Below are 18,985 nucleotides of genomic sequence, written 5' to 3' on the forward strand. Positions count from 1 at the left end.
TGTAATCACTGTTTTGATTTCTACCAAAACCTTGTTTGACTGGGCCAGTTTCTTCAAATTGAATCTGCACCATAAAATAAAAAGCATGTCTGACATTCTGTGCATGTTTTAATGCTATGTGTTATGCAATGGAATACCTGAGGTCAGAGCCATATGTGTGTGTAAATGTGTGTGTCTAAGATTCTGTGTGTGTTTGTGTTTCCTTGCCTCTCCTCCTCGTCTCCCATCTGGTCTCCATTAGAGCAGGGACTATAAAAAGCAGAGAGAAAACTGCCGAGCTGACAGTCTTACATTCTTATTCTCTCTCACAAACACACTCTTGTAGCAATGAATGCAGTAGTGTGGGTTTTCTTGCTGTGCCTGCAGGGCTACCTGCTAACTCATGCCCTAGACTGTGCAGATGGGGACATGGATTGTGACAGTGGACAGGTTGCAAGGGTAAAGGTAAGAGCTTTTTATACCTTTTAATATGTTTTATTTAACTTAACCAAACTTTATAACAAGACCTCTGCAATAAATCTGTTATAATAAATAAATAATTTGAAGGTAATGGTGAATAGAAAAAAAAGTTAAAAAGCCATTGACAGTTTTTAAATAAAAGAAATACTTACAATTCTTAGACAATTCCCACAACCAGTGAATAGAAAAAAAAGTTAAAAAGCCATTGACAGTTTTTAAATAAAATAAATACTTACAATTCTTAGACAATTCCCACAACCAGTGGAAAACAATCAAATGTTGAACAAATGCAGTTAAACCATGCATTGCATCTGAAATAGTTATATTATACTTTTATAATTATAATTATTTTATTTATTTTTATGTTACTTTTACTCTTTTTTTTATTTTTCTCTTTTATTCTTTTATTTCACTATGTCATACTCTGTATAAAAATATATCTATTAAAATATAAGATTTGAATTTGATTTGATCTGAATTTGATATGTACAATATTCACACATATTGAGGAGAAAATCAGACATGGAATTTTTTAATACATATATAAATTCCTAAAGTTTCATGTTTGTGTAGTGTTTGTTTTTATTAGGACACAACAAAAAATATGGTAAAGAATGTTTGAATGCATTGGTGTGTAAGCCAATTGCAACTGAACTAAATTGAGCTGACCACAACTATTTCTTTTTGACAAAAGTACATCACTGTGGTCAAGGCGGAGCTTGTGGTCAGAACAGGGCTTAACATAAACTTGAGGTATCAGGAAAACATTTAAATGATTAGTAACAAAAAAAGACAAAAAACCAAGTGGGTCTCACATCTTCATATACCCTGCAGTGAAAAAAAAAAGAACAGAATCTTGCCAACTTTCCTTGGCTTTTCCATGAGTCAGTGGTCTGGTAAAGTTTCCACTCAGCATAATTGCATGGTCCACCCACCATTTCTATTTTTAAAAACATTAACACTAGTTAAAAGACAGTGAAATACTCAAGTAAAAACCAAACAGTCTGATGTCTAAAAATACTTTGAAGTTTAATTTTTAATTAAAAGTGTGCCTATTTTTGATATATGATTATATGTGCTTTTTTTAAAGCTTTTTTTTTTACCTTAGTTTAATGAGGGCAATATAAAAACCAAGCATGTTCTTGTTTATTGTAAATTGCAGTAATAAAAAATTGGCCATGAGGAAGTGTGGGTTGAAGCTATTATAAAGAATGATATGTACTGTCTTTTAAATGTTTAAAATATTGAATAACCTACTTGATTTAAAATTGTAAAATTTTTTATTTTGTTAAGATTTGAAAGTACATATAATAAATTAGTATTCACATGAATGTGGTTTCCCGTGGGCTCACCACCTGCAGGAGGGACCGTAAGGGACGGTGCTGTGAGGATTGGGCAGCAGTCGAAGGCGGGGGCCTGCTTAGACTGCTGCCCCCGTGACCCGAATTACGGATACGCGGGAGAAAATGAATGAATGAATGAATGAATGAATGAATGAATGAATGAATGAATGTGGTTTATTTGATTTATTGATTGAATTATTACTGTAGTAAAAAAATAAATAAATAAATGTATTGAATAAATCACCTTCACACATAACCTTGCACATTTAGAGCTATACCAACTGATTTGTTTATTTAACAAAGCTCACAGTAGGGTTAAGTGGATGATTACACTATATAAAAAAACAAATCAACATAATCATGAGCAAAAATGTGCATGATTTTAATGAACAAAAACTAAATCCATTTCAGTTAAGGTTTTTGAGGCATGCAAACTCAGACCATGAGAGAGGATCTCACCAGAGACACAGCAACCTACCAGGAGCTTTCACAGCCAAAGGCAACCCCAACACTCTAATTCAGGTGTGTTTATGTTGGTGTGTATCTTTATATCTATATATCAACATGAAATATATAAAAAAGAAACATTATTATTATGGAGTTTTTTTCTGTTTCAGGCTGACAGATCAAGGCGTCATCTAAACAGCAATAAGAAGAGACCATTGCCTCCTAGGTCACGAGTGGGCAGTTACTCACTACTCAGTCACAACCCTATGAGTCCTCTTCCTGTATGTATGCATACTGTAGCAATGACCTCAATTATGAGCCTAAACTTTACATTTTACCCTAACTAAAAATTATTCTTCATGTTCCATATTCGAATCCGAATATCTATAATTATAATATGTAAATATAAGTGGCACCAATTGCAGGTACGGTTTAAATTTAGACATGATAACAATAGAGTAAGATAAAAGTTTACATATGATAATCATGGCTGGAAATATAAATTGTGGAAATGACAAATAGTTTGTAAGGGGGTTCTCTGTTGGCTGAGGTTGTGTTTTTCTGATTTTTATTTATCGTTGTACAGAGATATTGAGCATATTATGTCGCAGCAGAAATCTTTGTGAATATGGAAACAATAATTTGCTATGGAAACCAAATGAAGTTGTAAACTGCTTTTTAGTTCAATGAGGTTATTAAAGAACAATAACAATATATTTATTAGCATGGCATATAATTCTGACTAGGAAGTATTTTTTTAATATTCCTTCTACAGGTAGTGAGAGCTCGAAGACATGCTGGAGCAGCTGCTGATCAGGCCTGATCATATCTTCTAGAATGGTAGAAGCAATACTTTATACATCGCACACACAAATACATTATATTAGATTCCATACTTAAAGAGATCAATAATGACTTTAAATGCTATTGCAAAATAGCATGTGTTTAATTCTAGATCTAGACATACGAGGTGGTATCAAAGGTTTTTGAGACTAGCTTGGTTTACAAGGAAATACTTTATTTACACACTATCACATTCAAAAAATACTCCCCTTGCACAGCAATACAGTGCTCCCAAGTATCTTGTCATTATTGAAATATGTCCTGGAAGTCTTCTTATTGAATCTTGTCAAACACCTTCTGCTATTTACGATTTCTGCAATGGTGTCAATATGGTCACCTTTGAGCTGGATTTTCAGGGCTTGGTGACAAGGTGAGCATGCAGTCAGAATAGCACCATTTGCACAGCTCCTGATGTACACAGGACGATGCCTTTGGTATACTCAATTATGAAGGTTGGTGCTCCCTGCGACTGTGTGTGCAGCCTTTTGCTGACATCTGTTAGCGTGTTACAAAACTAGTCTTGAATCTTTTTGATACCACCTCGTATAACCATAAACAGGAAGTAAATAAACAGTTTATATATGTATATTAACCAGATGCATGTATAAAAAAATGTGCTCTGAAGAAACTTACTGGAGCTAACAGCAAACTCCCATCTTGTGAAAAAGAAAGCATGCTCTATTTGAATTCTATGGTTTTATGTATCAAAATATAATAATATTATCTGGTATATATTAGGATTAATAGTAGGTACAACCTCAGATGAACACCACTACTTGACATTGCACTGTCATTGTTTATTTTTACAAACATCTAGTCGAAATTAAGAACCACGTATGAAATACGTAGTACACCCTTACTACTTGTATAATAATTCAGAGGCTAAGTGGCAGCCAGGTGCTGCTAATTAAATGGCCTTAATTAACTGATCATCAGCAAACATGGCGACCTATATCAAAGTTAAAATTATAGCACTTGCTGATCTGGAGCATTCTGGGTTGTGACATAATGCCAAAGAAGATATACATCATCTTAAAGAAGCAATTTTTCCATTTTCAAACAATTGGAAGCCATTTCCAAACAATCTAAAGTGCAACATTCTACACTGAGGAAGATTATTCACAAGTGGAAAAAAATTCACGATAGTTTCCATTTTTCACCCCAAGGTCAAGGCATGCAATGTTTAGACAAATTGCATAAAAAAAAGTATAACATCTCAGAGTCTTGACGCCCCAGTTAGCATGCTAAAGTAAACAAGAGTGCAATTAAAAAAGACTAAAAAGGTATGGGTTTTTTTAGGGGTTTAGTTTGCAATTGAACAAACCACATTGCTTCTGGATCAGTGTCCTTTGGCACGACGAGACCAAAGTGGAGAAAACTGGCCATAATTCACAGCACCACTGTAACAGTGGGTGCAGGGCTTTGCGGCAGTTGTAAATGGAGGGATAAACCAGAGGACATGAGTCTTAAGGGTCCGTCACCGCTTTTATGTTATCTCCCAAATTAGGAACCCAAAAGAAATTAAGAACAGCTGTATGAATTTGTACTGGGAGAGAAAGTGTTCATATTACTACTGGCATCAAACTATAAATTACACGCCAAGTCTAAATTGCCCTTCAATGTGACATGTCGAGTTGGGGATGCCAACTCTGAGTCAAGTAAACAGAAAAAGGGGGGCTGGGGTCAAGACAGATTTACCACTTCAACCTCCTTAAACCATAAAGAAAGGTGGTACCAGTGGCATTGCCAGCAATTGTTCTGGAAAGAGAAAAACTTGAACCAGAATGTAACACAAAAACAGTGACTCAAACCACCGCAGGCACATATGGAGACCACCTCTCTCTGTCCTAATGCATGGAGGTTCACAAATTACAACAGGAATTTCCATCTGTGTTTCCACATCTGCCCGGGTGCATTAACCTCAAAGAAAACTAAATAGAGAGACGCTCAGAGGTGGCGGTGTGTAGCCACGTCATACCATTTGCAGAGCATAAAAAACAGGCACATTTGAGAAGAGCTCATGGCAATGTTTGGGTTTAACCGATGGTGGTGTCTAAATGCGGTGAGGCTTGCTTTCATTGAACACTATTTAATTGAGGTGCATTGGTAGATTCCCTTGACCCCAATGTGTCACAGAAAAAGTGTTTTTTAATAAATTTGAAATAGGTCAGCTTGTCACATTTTTATTTGTTTTTTCAAAGACCAAGCAACCTTTCAATGTATGAAGGACAGCCCTAGTGTCTTAATCTTTTGACCCCATAATGCATATGATGCTACCCATTTACCTATCTATTAATCATTTATAGCAACAATTGGTAATGGTATTTACAACAACTTAGATGTGTGCTGAGAACCTTGCGGCTACCCAAAAAAAGGGTGCATTTGGTCTTTTGAAAGTATGAGGTCATGGGCAGGTGCGTCACAAAATTGATATTATCTGAGGTTTGTGCCTAATTATTTGGATGTCATCAGCCCTCTGACTAATCTCACTAAATAGAGAGCACCAGATTCGATCCAGTGACACAGATAGCAGTGACTAATATCATGTCAGGAGTGAGTTGGCTGCAGGCTTCCTGGCCTGAGTTGGGTGGTAGGGGTATTTGGCAACATGTGTGAGGCAGAGCACAAGTTTGTGAATGGAGGGTGGAGCCAGAGGAGGTGAGTACTAAGAATCAAACACCTTCGTTTGATTTTCATTAGTGATCTCTGTTTCAGTGAAAAGCAAAATGAATAAAAGTTGAGAAACGTAAAAGCCTGGAGAGAGACACCAAGCTGAATTTGTGTACATACTGTATGTGCCATTTAAATGGGGAAAAGTAAAAATGAAAGTGTGATTGTAACAACTGATTTTTCATTTGTAAACCTGTCACCTACCTCACATGTTTTCCTCCATGAACCAGCAAACTCAAAAGACACATTTGGTGAAAACCAAACACATATCAGCACAAACACCTCATACCAACCAGTGGTAGAGGGGTGATTTGATTGATTTGGGTTTGAATGGCAGCCACTGGACCTGAGCACCCTGCAGTCTTTGAGTTGGCTATGAATTATTCTGTATATCAAAGCATCCTAGAGTCAAACATCTGTCTGAAAGATAAAGCTTGGCCAAAGTTGGGTCATGCAACAGGACAATGATCCCAAGCACACCAGCAAATGTATAACAGAATATGCTGAAATACTGTGGCGTGACCTTAAGGGATAACCATAAACACATTGTCCACAAACCTCAATGCAGCGAAGCAAGAATGTAAAGAAAAGTGAGCCGAAATTTCTTCATAACAATGTGAGTACTTAGTCAGACAGAACACAATTACTTCAAGTTTTTGCTGTTTAAGGTGGTCCTACAAGCTATCGAATTGCAAGATGAACTTAGCTTTTTCACACATGGCTTCTCCATATTGGCTTTATAAAAAAAACAAAAAAAAAACCAATATTGTCTTGATACATAAAACAATAGAAATCAAAAAGGGTGTACACTCTTCTTTATATGACGGTACATTACAGCTTAAATAGCAATTATAATTACACTAAAGGAGGGCAACCGCATATGCATTAAAATTTTGTTATAGAAGGAAGTGCACACAAACACAGCTTGCAGAAAAAAATGTTAGACCAAAAATGTATTCAAAATTGAAACTAAATATTTCTCTTTTTTTTGACAGAGATGCAGAGGTCCAATAAAAGTGTGACCTGGAAGAACACAAAGTCTGTTTAAGAGATGAGACATTTGTAAGGAAAAAGAAAAAAGAAAAAAAAATCTAAAGACAAATACTGAGATGCATATATTTAGTTAATCTATATTTAGTCATTTTATATTTAGCATTGTGTTTATTTTTGTGCTGTTGGTTCTTGTCATGACTTTTTATATTTAATGGTTATTACATTTTGTAGAGATTCTAATTAAAGTTTTTGCTCATCACAATAACTTTTATAACTTTTCATATTCTTGCTTTTATTAAGGTTCTTTGTAGACAAATAACACAACTAATTCAAAACAGGAAAAAAGAATTTGTTGAGCAAAAGATCAGAAAAAGTGCTACTCAAACCTCTACAATAGCGAGCTGTATTTTTAATTGAAAAAATAAATAAAGCAATGAGCAGTAGTTGGTTTAGAGTTTAGCAGCTGTTCATCCGAGCTGATTCTTATTTAGGGCAATGGAAGAAAGATGAACCTCAGCAGGCCCATCAGCTAGCGGTAGAGTTTGTGCATATCTGTACCTACACAGAAACACATTCTTAGTGTTGGCTTAATAATTTTTGTAGTTGAACTATACATATAACAAAATCACACAATGTATCTTGTGCTACACGAAAAATAGAATGTTACAAGTAGACTAGTCATTGTTTTGTGCATACAATTAATGTTTATTAATGTGTTCCTTAAAATACATTTTGCTTTATGCATGTAAATTATGAAATATAAAAAAAAACCCACCTAAAATATATCTAGACTTTCCCATTTACAATATATGAGAGCAAGTGGGAAGTTATCAGATACTCCTGCACCCCTGTGTACCTGAGTGGCACAGTCCACAAGTGATGGATGTATGGACGGACAGACCACTAAGACCATTAAGTAACTGCTGATTAATTTTTTTTTTTACGATTATAACAAACCTCACACACTGATAAATAAAAACAAACTCACTTTCTCAAGTGTTTTTTGTTAAAAAGAAAAACAAACAAAAAAGTTAAAACCAAGCCTATTAAATTAAGAATGCAGTTTTGCAGTTTTTGCAGGTAAATTGGTTCAATCTTGTTGAGTGATAAATGTCAAATGGGAACATTCAGCATTTAACAAGAAATTATAAAATAGGTACACTTTCTTTTTTTTAATAATCAATTTAAATTTGTAATCATTTTAAAAAATCATTTAAAAACAACTATATTTGGAAAGATATTTAATCTTTATTTCATTTTTATGGAGTCATTCAACTGATTCATACTATATTGCTGCATCTAATTATACTCTCTCATAATGTAAATAAATAAAAAAAAATTTTGCACACAAGAACTTCTCATGTGGACCCATCAAAAAATTCACAAGGAAGCAGCAGGTATAGCTGGAAACAGTCCAAGCACACAAAAAGTGTTAAGACATTAAGAGTGGTTTTCTGTCAGGTGTACTTTTTCATAAAACGTTGCTCATTAGCAAAAGATGATAAGTAATAAACTGTTCTTTACCAGAGTTGTAGTGTACAATTATAGGTTTAATGATAACATTATGTTTTATAACAATTCAGTCAAACATTTTATTGACATTTTATATGAGTTATTAGTACTCTGAAAAAGTATTTATTTATCATCATCATCACATTTGGACAGATTCTCCAAAAGTTCTTTCAGCTATGCTAATCAGAATAATTAAAAGCTTTCCATAAAATGGCATACAATTATTATTTTTATTATTATATTATCATTTTCAGTAAAAGATTTTAATGTTGCTTTATCTCATGCCTTTTCTTTGATTTTTTTATGCTGTTTAAAATTCACACAGATTTACACAAGTATATATAAGTCCATTTTATTATGCTCTTCTGTTCTCTTAGAACTGTCACTCATTCAGTGATCTTTGTTTTTTTTTCACCATTATATGTAAAATTTTACAGTACAAACTGTGGTGTATGAAAATCCCAGGTGTTCAGCAGTATCTCAAATAATTAAACCAACCAACCTGGCAACTTATATTTTTTATTAACACAATTTTTGAACTATATGAAAAAAACGTAGTAATAAGTGATGAATACGTTAAGATTTGATTATTGTAAATAAATCTAGTAGTAAGTAATTAAATTAAAACTATAGGTAATCGTTGCTTTAGAGTTTAGCAGCTGTTCGTCTGAGCTGATCCTTGAGCTCCATTATGGCTATGGAAGAAAGATGAACCTCATCAGGACCATCAGCTAGACGCAGAGCACGTGCATACCTATACCTACACAGAAAAGCAAATTCTCAGTGTATAAATCACACATTTGAACTATACATCTGACAATATCACAATCGACAAAATTTATTTTGTGCCACACAATACATAGAATATACAAAAATAATTGCATAAAATAAACAGTAAATTTTTCATGTTGGACTGGACATGTTATACAATTCAACTTTTGCTTTACACAGGTAAATTATAATTATCATTGTATACTGCTGGTGAAACTTTATCGCAAAAAATAGATATTAATACCTTCCTACTTACATGTGTGCAAGTGGGAAGTCATCAGATACTCCTGCACCCCCATGTACCTGAATGGCACAGTCCACCACCTTACAAGCCATCCTGCCAGCTGCTACCTTTATCAATGCAATCTACAGGAGACAATGTGACAAAAAGTGAGACTCAAAGCTGATGATTAAGGTAGAGTAAGAACGTTGCACTAATAATATTTTGTACTACTGCACTCAGAGTCTCTTGTTAAAAATGTATTCTGTTTAATAAATGGTTATCAAGAATAAAATATTTTTAGTTAATTCTGTAGGATTATTTTCACAAGATATGTTGGCATGTTCTGCGAAACTCTGGGGCAGTCTTGAAGCAAAACTGGGAAAGTGCAACTGGTCGCAGGACCTTTTTCTCTGATGACCAGTTGAAATGTATTTTGATATAAAGAAGGTTAAAACAGATTAACAATTATTCATGTAATTGGTGCTTAAAAGAGTGACACTGGGGTTGATAGGTATCTGTCTCCCAGGTGTGGTTAAAGCTAACAAATAAAGGTCTAATTCCTTTCACTCTCTACCAAGTACCAGCATGCATGAATGGCCAGCAGTGCCATTCATGCATGCTGGTACTTGCAGCAAGTCAAGTCAAGTCAAGTCTTTTTCTATAGCGCTTTTCACATCAGACATTGTCTCAAAGCAGCTTTACACGAATCAACAGTTAAGGTGAATGGTGTGCATTTATCCCTGATGAGCAAGCCGTGTCGACTGTGGCAAGGAAAAACTCCCTTAGATGTTATGAGGAAGAAACCTTGAGAGGAACCAGACTCAAAAGAGGAACCCATCCTCATTTGGGTGACATCAAGAGTTTGATCATAAATCTTTCAACAATACAGAACACTGGAGAGTGAGAACTAGCATGATTACTGGAGTGATGTTCTTTTTGCAGTCTTATACCGTCTATATGGTTTTATAAGCTCAGCATTTGTGATCATCACAGATCCAGCATCAGCTTCTCCATGCCAGAGCCTTTAAACACTCCAGGAGGTCCAATGTCAAAACTCCACAAATGTAGCGGGATCCAAATGGCACTGGTACGTCTCTAGATGGTTCGGGATGTTTGCGAGTTCGGCATCTACTTCTTCAAAGGTCCGTAATCATCACAAGGTGCTAGGTGACTGGAGCTGGCCAAACCTCAGGGTGTCTCGGGATGGGGAGAGAAAGAGAAGCAGTGCCATTTATGCATGCTGGTACTTCCTCTTTATGATGCGCCAAATGTTTTTTATGGGTGAAAGATCTGGACTGAGCCTTGGCACAGAGAACATGCCTGTACTTGTTTAGATATGGCTTCTTTTTTGACCTCTTAAGTTTTAGCCAGCAACAGCGAATATCACGGTGGATTGCGTTCACCGACATTGTTTTCTGGAAGTTTTCCTGAGCCCTTGTTGTGATTTCCATTACAGTAGCATTCCTGTATATGATGCAGTGCCGTCTTAGGGCCCAAAGATCACGGGCAGCCAGTATGGTTTTCCGGCCTTGACCCTTACGCACAGAGATTGTTCCAGATTCTCTGAATCTTTGGATGATATTTTGCACTGTAGATAATGATAACTTCAAACTCTTTGCAACTTTTCTCTGAGAAACTCCTTTCTTATATTGCTTCACTATTTTTTGCCGCAGCATTAGGGGAATTGCTGATCCTCTGCCCATCTTGAATTCTGAGAGACACTGCCACTCTGAAAAACTCTTTTTAAACTCTTTTTTAATCATGTTGCCAATTGACCTAATAAGTTGCAAATTGGTCCTCCAGCTGTTCCTTATATGTACATTTAACTTTTCTGGCATCTTACTGCTATCTGGCCTAACTTTTATTTTTTTTGGAATGTGTTGCTCTCATGAAATAAAAAATGAGCCAATATGTGGCATGACAACATTTGATATGTTATCTATATTCTATTGTAAATAAAATATATAAGTTTATGAGATTATTGCATTCCCTTTTTATTCACAATTTGTACAGTGTCCCAACTTTTTTTTTAGAATTGGGATTGTATATATATGTATATATATATATATATATATATATACACACACACACACACACACACACACACACACACACACACACACACACACACACACACACACACACACACAGTGCCTTGTGAAAGTATTCGGCCCCCTTGAACTTTGCCACATTTCAGGCTTGAAACAAAGATATAAAACTATAATTTTTTGTGAAGAATCAACAACAAGTGGGACACAATCATGAAGTGGAACGAAATTTATTGGATATTTCAAACTTTTTTCAACAAATAAAAAACTGAAAAATTGGGCGTGCAAAATTATTCAGCCCCCTTAAGTTAATACTTTGTAGCGCCACCTTTTGCTGTGATTACAGCTGTAAGTCGCTTGGGGTATGTCTCTATCAGTTTTGCACATCGAGAGACTGAAATTTTTGCCCATTCCTCCTTGCAAAACAGCTCGAGCTCAGTGTGGTTGGATGGAGAGCATTTGTGAACAGCAGTTTTCAGATCTTTCCACAGATTCTCAATTGGATTCAGGTCTGGACTTTGACTTGGCCATTCTAACACCTGGATATGTTTATTTGTGAACCATTCCATTGTAGATTTTGCTTTATGTTTTGGATCATTTTTGGAAGACAAATCTCCGTCCCAGTCTCAGGTCTTTTGCAGACTCCATCAGGTTTTCTTCCAGAATGGTCCTGTATTTGGCTCCATCCATCTTCCCATCAATTTTAACCATCTTCCCTGTCCCTGCTGAAGAAAAGCAGGCCTAAACCATGATGCTGCCACCACCATGTTTGACAGTGGGGATGGTGTGTTCAGGGTGATGAGCTGTGTTGCTTTTACGCCAAACATAACGTTTGCATTGTTGCCAAAAAGTTCGATTTTGGTTTCCTCTGACCAGAGCACCTTCTTCCACATGTTTGGTGTGTCTCCCAGGTGGCTTGTGCCAAATTTTAAACGACCCTTTTTTTATGGATATCTTTAAGAAATGGCTTTCTTCTTGCCACTCGTCCATAAAGGCTAGATTTGTTCAGTATACGACTGATTGTTGTCCTATGGACAGAGTCTCCCACCTCAGCTGTAGATCTCTGCAGTTCATCCAGAGTGATCATGGGCCTCTTGGCTGCATCTCTGATCAGTCTTCTCCTTGTATGAGCTGAAAGTTTAGAGGGACGGCCAGGTCTTGGTAGATTTGCAGTGGTCTGATACTTCTTCCATTTCAATATTATCGCTTGCACAGTGCTCCTTGGGATGTTTAAAGCTTGGGAAATCTTTTTGTATCCAAATCCGGCTTTAAACTTCTCCACAACAGTATCTCGGACCTGCCTGGTGTGTTCCTTGTTTTTCATGATGCTCTATGCCAGGGGTCTCCAATCTTTTCCAGAAAGGGCCAGTGTGGGTGCAGGTTTTCATTCCAACCAATCAATGGTCACACCTGATAGTCATTTACAATGACGATCATTAGATTTGAACAGGTAGAATTTGGTGTGGACTCGCTTGGTTGGAATAAAAACCTGCACCCACACCGGCCCTTTCTGGAAAAGATTGGAGACCCCTGCTCTATGCGCTTTAAACGGACCTCTGAGACTATCACAGTGCAGGTGCATTTATACGGAGACTTGATTACACACAGGTGGATTCTATTTATCATCATTAGTCATTAAGGTCAACATTGGATAATTCAGAGATCCTCACTGAACTTCTGGAGAGAGTTTGCTGCACTGAAAGTAAAGGGGCTGAATAATTTTGCACGGCCAATTTTTCAGTTTTTTTTTTGTTAAAAAAGTTTGAAATATCCAATAAATTTCGTTCCACTTCATGATTGTGTCCCACTTGTTGTTGATTCTTCACAAAAAATTACAGTTTCATATCTTTGTTTGAAGCCTGAAATGTGGCAAAAGGTCGCAAAGTTCAAGGGGGCCGAATACTTTCGCAAGGCACTGTATATATATATATATATATTATATATATATATATATATATATATATATATATATATATATATATATATACACATACACATACATACATACATACATACATATATATATATATATATATATACACATACATACATACATACATACATACATATATATATATATATATATATATATATATAAAAAATTATTATTATTATATTCATCACATTCATCACTGGATTCCCAAAACACATCCACTTCATCCACCAAAAGTGCTCTGACTGTGTTAATGTTCCTTTACCTTGTAGTGTGTGTGTTTTTTTTTTTTACCTGTTTTTTTGCAGCTTTGTTCCCCTGTGTGTCGAGTACATAAGCTGCATGGAGAGCCAGGAGGCGCACCTGTTCAATAGCAAGCCGACACTCTGCTATCCAATGAGCCACCACTTCCTATGTTTTAAATGAAGACATAAACTACATTTACACACAAGCAGCAATACACAGAAAAAGCTATTTTACACTAGTGGTCAGTAATTACCTATGGTTGGGAATCAACTCTAACAATTAAAAATAAATAAATTCATAATTCCCTAGCAAAAGTTTTACATGAACATTTCCAAAAAAAGTTGGCATGCTGTGTAAATTGTAAGTAAAAACAGATTCAATAATTCCAAATTTAATTTCATATTTTAAAAACTGTCATTCTTTTTATAGATTTTTTGTACCAGTTTCCTATCACCTTATGAAAGCAAGCACATGGGTGGATTAGAGGTGTATTCTTGCTCTAAAGTGTTAATGAATGTGTAAATGTTACTCGGATAGGCTCTGGATCAATTATAACCTTTACCAGGATAACCTTGAGTATTTTCTAACAATAAATAAAAAAGTGAAGATTAACTTAATGGATACTTGTAAAAAAGCTAACACTGTTCCACTAGTTAAATGTAAGTAATTTATAATAACAGTGTGTCCATTTTTAAAACTTAAAGAAAGCAACATACATGTTGGTAAAGTCTTTTGCCAAAGGTGCTTCTGCTACCAGATCTTTGGCAAAGTAGCTCAAGAGCCTGTTCTGCCAATCCAACTGCCCTCATGCTGTGGTGCAGTCTTCCTGGGCCCAGGCGACCCTGAGCTATCTCAAACCCCCGACCTTCACCTGAATAATGCAATAATGAGAGTTACAAACACTACAAAAATTATTTGCCATGTGTCAGGTCCTGTAATATATGTCCATACAATACATTACACCAAACACATTTTAATTTTCAATGCCTTGCAAAAGTATTCAACCCACTTCAGTCATCAGAATTGTCTTAATTACATTTGCATTTTTGTTATAACCACTTCTGCATTTCTTTGACCTTGTATTTGGGATAGCTGTCCTTATAAAGGTTGTTTTTTCTATCAAGCTTTTTTTAGCTTCTTCTTCTTCTTCTATATCTCAGTGATATTTTTTTCTATATCACTGAGGCCTTTTTTAGCCTCCTATGAAGGCCTCTGTGATATGGTGCTCTTCAAGCTCTTGGGTATTTGCTGCACAACACACTCTTGGGTATTTATCTCACAACACACTCTGCCCTCGTACTCTGTCCCTGCTTCAGAGTGACTGATGGACTTGTAATTCAATTCAATTCAATTCATTTTTATTTGTATAGCGCTTTTAACAATGAACATTGTCTCAAAGCAGCTTTACACAGATAATGTGGTGATTAAACGTAAATATGTTCTTTGTAAGTAAGTTTGTCCCTGATGAGCAACTGTGGCAAGGAAAAACTCCCCGAGATGGCATAAGGAAGAAACCTTGAGAGGAACCAGACTCAAGAGGGAACCCATCCTCATCTGGGTGGCACCGAATGTCCATTTGTGTCCACTTGTACACTTATATAATCAGTATAATACAGTATATTATCTTTCGGGGCATTTATAATACATTTTGGTGGTATATTATGGAGATAGGGACTTGCATGTGCAACTACGAAAATGCAAAAATGTAATTAGTTATAGATTTACAATTTTTACTGCATTATGTAAGTTTGTGTGCCATTTTGATTTCTCCATTAAAGTCTCTCAACAGAGACAGGCTACGCTACCTGCAACTGACAAAACCTGACCGTCAATATTAACTACCTTATTTTCCGGACTATAAGCCGCTACTTTTTTCCCACGCTTTGAACCCTGCAACTTAAACAACAAAGCGGCTAATATATGGATTTTTTCCTGGGTTTTTCCCGGTTTCACAAACTTCATGCCAAAAAACTGAACCCCATAACATTAGACCAATGAAATTGCCGAACAGGTTCAGGTGAACCAATTAAATTCTTTATATTAAATCAGATGCGCTCCCACTGAATCGGGCCGCACCACATCATAAATATGGATTAGGTTCCTCTGACGTTTGACCTGCCGCTCACTCGGACTGTCAACAGGAAATGTGAATCATTCATCACGCTGAAAACAACCGGGCATGAAAAAACACACTTCACCTGTGTTCTGAGCTGCACGGCATCGGGAGAAAAGCTTCACCGATGGTGATTTTTAAAAGCACGAAAGATGCTAAAAGAAAAACTCTTGAGAGAAATTGTTGTGAAAGGAAGGAGAAAGACAGTAAACAATGACTTTCTTGGTAGGCTACTGTTTAGATACAATCCGTGTAACAGGCACTGTCTTTCGTTAAAGCCTGTGTAAAGTTCATTAGTTTCAATGTAGGCAATGCGGCTTATAGACAGGTGCGGCGTATTTATGTTCAAAATAAAAATCTTTGTCAAATTCAGTGGGTGCGGCTTATATTTGGGTGCGATTAATAGTCCGGAAATTACGGTATTATTAGTCACTGTTTACATTCTTGGTTGATAAATTTTTTAATCACCCTTACCATGTTATTTGTTACTAAGACTATTATCTTGTCATTCATTCCCTTAAATTAATTTGCACTCCTTTGCATCATAATTTTGTTCAGAAAATTTTTGCTTTTTTTTAATACATTACCTGACCAAAAATGTTACTCTGTTGCTGAAACATCTACTAAAACTACAAAAGATGGGGGTTAAGAACTGAACTCTGGAAGGATAGTGGTAAACCATCATCTTCAATGACGAAATGTGGTTGGAAATTATTCTTGAATGATCATGATTAGAGAAAATTAAATGTTTGGTGAAATCAAATCATTAAAAGAATAACCCAACATGACTATATTTAATAGTGAGAGGAAGATCATTCCCAGATGCACAATGCAAAGAGAGCTCAAGGAACTGGGACTAAACAGCTGCAGTAAAGACTAAAGTAGCCTTAAGAAAACTACTTTTCAGTGAAGATAATCAGGAAAAAAAAGCTTAAATTTGCTAGAGAGCATTAAGATTGGATTTCAGGGAGAGTGGCATATTAGGCTGAGCAAAGAGGCAGATGAATTGATGTCCCAATCATGCCTAGTGCCTATAATACAAGCCTGTGAGGGCAGTGGTATGATTTGTTTTTCAGATCTAGGTTCAGCAATGTTATGCGTTATGTTATTAGGTTAATCGACTACCTGAATATACTGATATAAATATATTACTAAATAATAATAATTATTGTTTTTTTTCTCCATCAAATGATTTTTTTCTTTCATGATGAAAATGATGACATTCCAAAATTTCAAGGCTAGTATTCACTGGGCTCAAATTGGAAAAGAGTGGTACAGGTAGCATGAGAGTTTGCAAACCTTAACCCAATAAAAAATGTTTGGGATGTGCTAGAAAACACTTCACAGAGCATTCCAATTCCCCCATAATAAAAACTAATTTTGGAAGAAAATAAATGTGACATTAGATAATCTGATCAAACTGCCATGGCGAATGCCTGCCATAAGCAAAGGCGGTTTAATCAAAACAATGTATGTATTGAGTTTTTGTTATTAAATACTTTTGCAAAGCACTGTAGGTAGATTCCTGGTATAAATTTGCCATCTCACCCAAAAGAATGTTGGATGCAGGAACATGTACATTGTCAAAGTGTATCTCAAAATGGCCACCATGGCATGCATCTGTAGAGATCAAAGTGAAAGAAGATCACAATCACAAACACTGGCACACACAAATCAGCAGTATAAGGGCACACTACTCTTTATCTTACTGCATGTACAAAGCAAGCAGATCCATTAATAAAACATGACAGAAGACAGGAGTTCACACCCCACCAAACTTTTTATCCTACAGTTAGTGTATACTATAAAACATATATTACATAAGGGGAAACTGTTTATTAGTTATTTACAACATTTACTCGATATTTATCAGACAAACAACCACTTTAATAACACTTCAATAAATAATTCACTTCAATAGATTTTTTATTAATTGTATTGAAATTAGCTAAAAGTTAACATTTTTTTATAAAGGTGATATTTTTGCTGTACTTTTAAAAATTAAACTTTTTTTTTTTTTGGGGGGGGGGGGGGTTTACTCAACTCTATACAAACAGAATGAAAATGCAAGAAGACAGAAAAAAAAAAACTAAGAGGCATGTATGCGGATAAACACTGGCGCTTACCATCTTCTCCAAACACAGTAAGAGGTCGAATCTTCCTCACACCAGGTGTGTCCATAGGAACCAAAATCATGCTGTGCTGACCATGTCTAATATACAGACAAACAAACATTAGCGCTTACACAATTAGACCTAATTATAGCTTATATATATACACCTTAGTAACCCAAAGGTTTTTCTTATAAATTGATATTTAAGTAAAAAAAGCAATTAATATATTAACTGAAAAATATAAATAATTAAAGCATTTGTGTGGGAAAACTGATATACAGGTACATCTCAAGAAATGAGATTATCATTTAAAATGTGGTTTATTCCAGTAATTCAATACTAAAAGTGAAACTTGTATATTATATAGATTCATCACACACAGACCGATTATATATCAAGTGTTTATTTCTTTTAGTTTTGATGATTTTGGCATACAGCTAAAGGAGAACCCAAAATTCAGTATCTAAGAAAATGTGAATATTGAGAAAAGGTTCAATATTGGAGACTCGTGGTGTCACACTCCAATCAGCTAATTAAATTTAAACACCTGCAAAGGTTTCCTGAGCCTTTAAATGGTGTCTCAGTCTGGTTCAGGCTAAACAATCAGGGGGGAAGACTGCTGACTTGACAGTTGTCCAGAAGACGATCACTGACACCCTGCACATGGAGGGTAAGACACAAAAAGTCATCGCTAAAGAAGCTGGAAAGAAGGAAAAATGTGGTAGAAAAAAGTTAAGCCCATTCAAGAATTTGGGGGCAATTCACAAAGAGTGGACTGCAGCTGGAGTCAATGTTTAAGAGCCACCACACACACAGACGTATCTATGGGCTACAACTGATGCATTCCTTGTGTCAAGCCACTCCTGAACCAGAGACAACATTAGAGGTGTCTCACCTGGGCAAAGGACAAAAAGGACTGGACTGTTGCTCAGTGGGCCAAAGTTGTCTTTTCAGATGAAAGGAAATAAAATTGTGCATTTCATTTCAAAATCAAGGTTCCATAATCTGGAAGAAGAGAGGAGAGGCAAAATTTTGCACAGACAGTCAAGGTCCTAAAGTTTTAGAGCACTTCATCCTTCCCTCTGCTGACCAGCTTTATGGAGATGCTGATTTCATTTTCCAGCAGGATTTGGCACCTGCCCACACTGCCAAAAGCACAAAAAGTTGGTTAAATGACCGTGGTGTTGGTGTGCTTGACAGGCCAGCAAACTCACCAGACCTGAACCCCATTGAAAAACCTCAAAGAAACCTGGGCTTCCATACCACCTCA

General features: G+C 35.9%; 2 protein-coding genes across 2 annotated transcripts in view; one reads left to right on the forward strand and one right to left on the reverse strand.

Moving 5' to 3' along the window:
- The first annotated feature begins 260 nt into the window (after window positions 1-260).
- LOC310719882 (uncharacterized protein) lies at window positions 261-7,020 on the forward strand. The gene is made up of 5 exons (XM_083530085.1): window positions 261-444; window positions 2,214-2,324; window positions 2,420-2,530; window positions 3,025-3,089; window positions 6,758-7,020. The coding sequence occupies exons 1-4, from the start codon at window positions 328-330 to the stop codon at window positions 3,070-3,072; spliced, it is 387 nt and encodes a 128-aa protein (XP_083386211.1). The 5' UTR covers window positions 261-327; the 3' UTR covers window positions 3,073-3,089; window positions 6,758-7,020.
- A 1,264-nt stretch (window positions 7,021-8,284) lies between these two features.
- The window catches only part of acad11 (acyl-CoA dehydrogenase family, member 11), a 50,840-nt gene continuing 40,139 nt past the window's right edge, over window positions 8,285-18,985 (reverse strand). Inside the window, exons 15-20 of the mRNA XM_083529928.1 lie at window positions 17,728-17,813; window positions 17,150-17,221; window positions 14,205-14,359; window positions 13,537-13,653; window positions 9,295-9,404; window positions 8,285-9,027 (exon numbers count right to left, since the gene is read on the reverse strand). Coding sequence (XP_083386054.1) covers window positions 8,913-9,027; window positions 9,295-9,404; window positions 13,537-13,653; window positions 14,205-14,359; window positions 17,150-17,221; window positions 17,728-17,813 — 655 coding nt within the window. The 3' untranslated portion in view covers window positions 8,285-8,912. The remainder of the gene's footprint in view (window positions 9,028-9,294; window positions 9,405-13,536; window positions 13,654-14,204; window positions 14,360-17,149; window positions 17,222-17,727; window positions 17,814-18,985) is intronic.

The sequence above is a fragment of the Silurus aristotelis genome (genome assembly GCF_946808225.1).
Source record: "Silurus aristotelis genome assembly, chromosome: 25".
Classification (NCBI taxonomy): domain Eukaryota; kingdom Metazoa; phylum Chordata; class Actinopteri; order Siluriformes; family Siluridae; genus Silurus; species Silurus aristotelis.

Coding starts and splice junctions, on each gene's coding strand:
- LOC310719882 (XM_083530085.1), top strand. CDS start 328: ATGAATGCAGTAGTGTGGGTTTTCTTGCTGTGCCTGCAGGGCTACCTG. Junction 445..2,213: donor GACAGGTTGCAAGGGTAAAG/GTAAGAGCTTTT, acceptor AATCCATTTCAG/TTAAGGTTTTTGAGGCATGC. Junction 2,531..3,024: donor ACCCTATGAGTCCTCTTCCT/GTATGTATGCAT, acceptor TTCCTTCTACAG/GTAGTGAGAGCTCGAAGACA.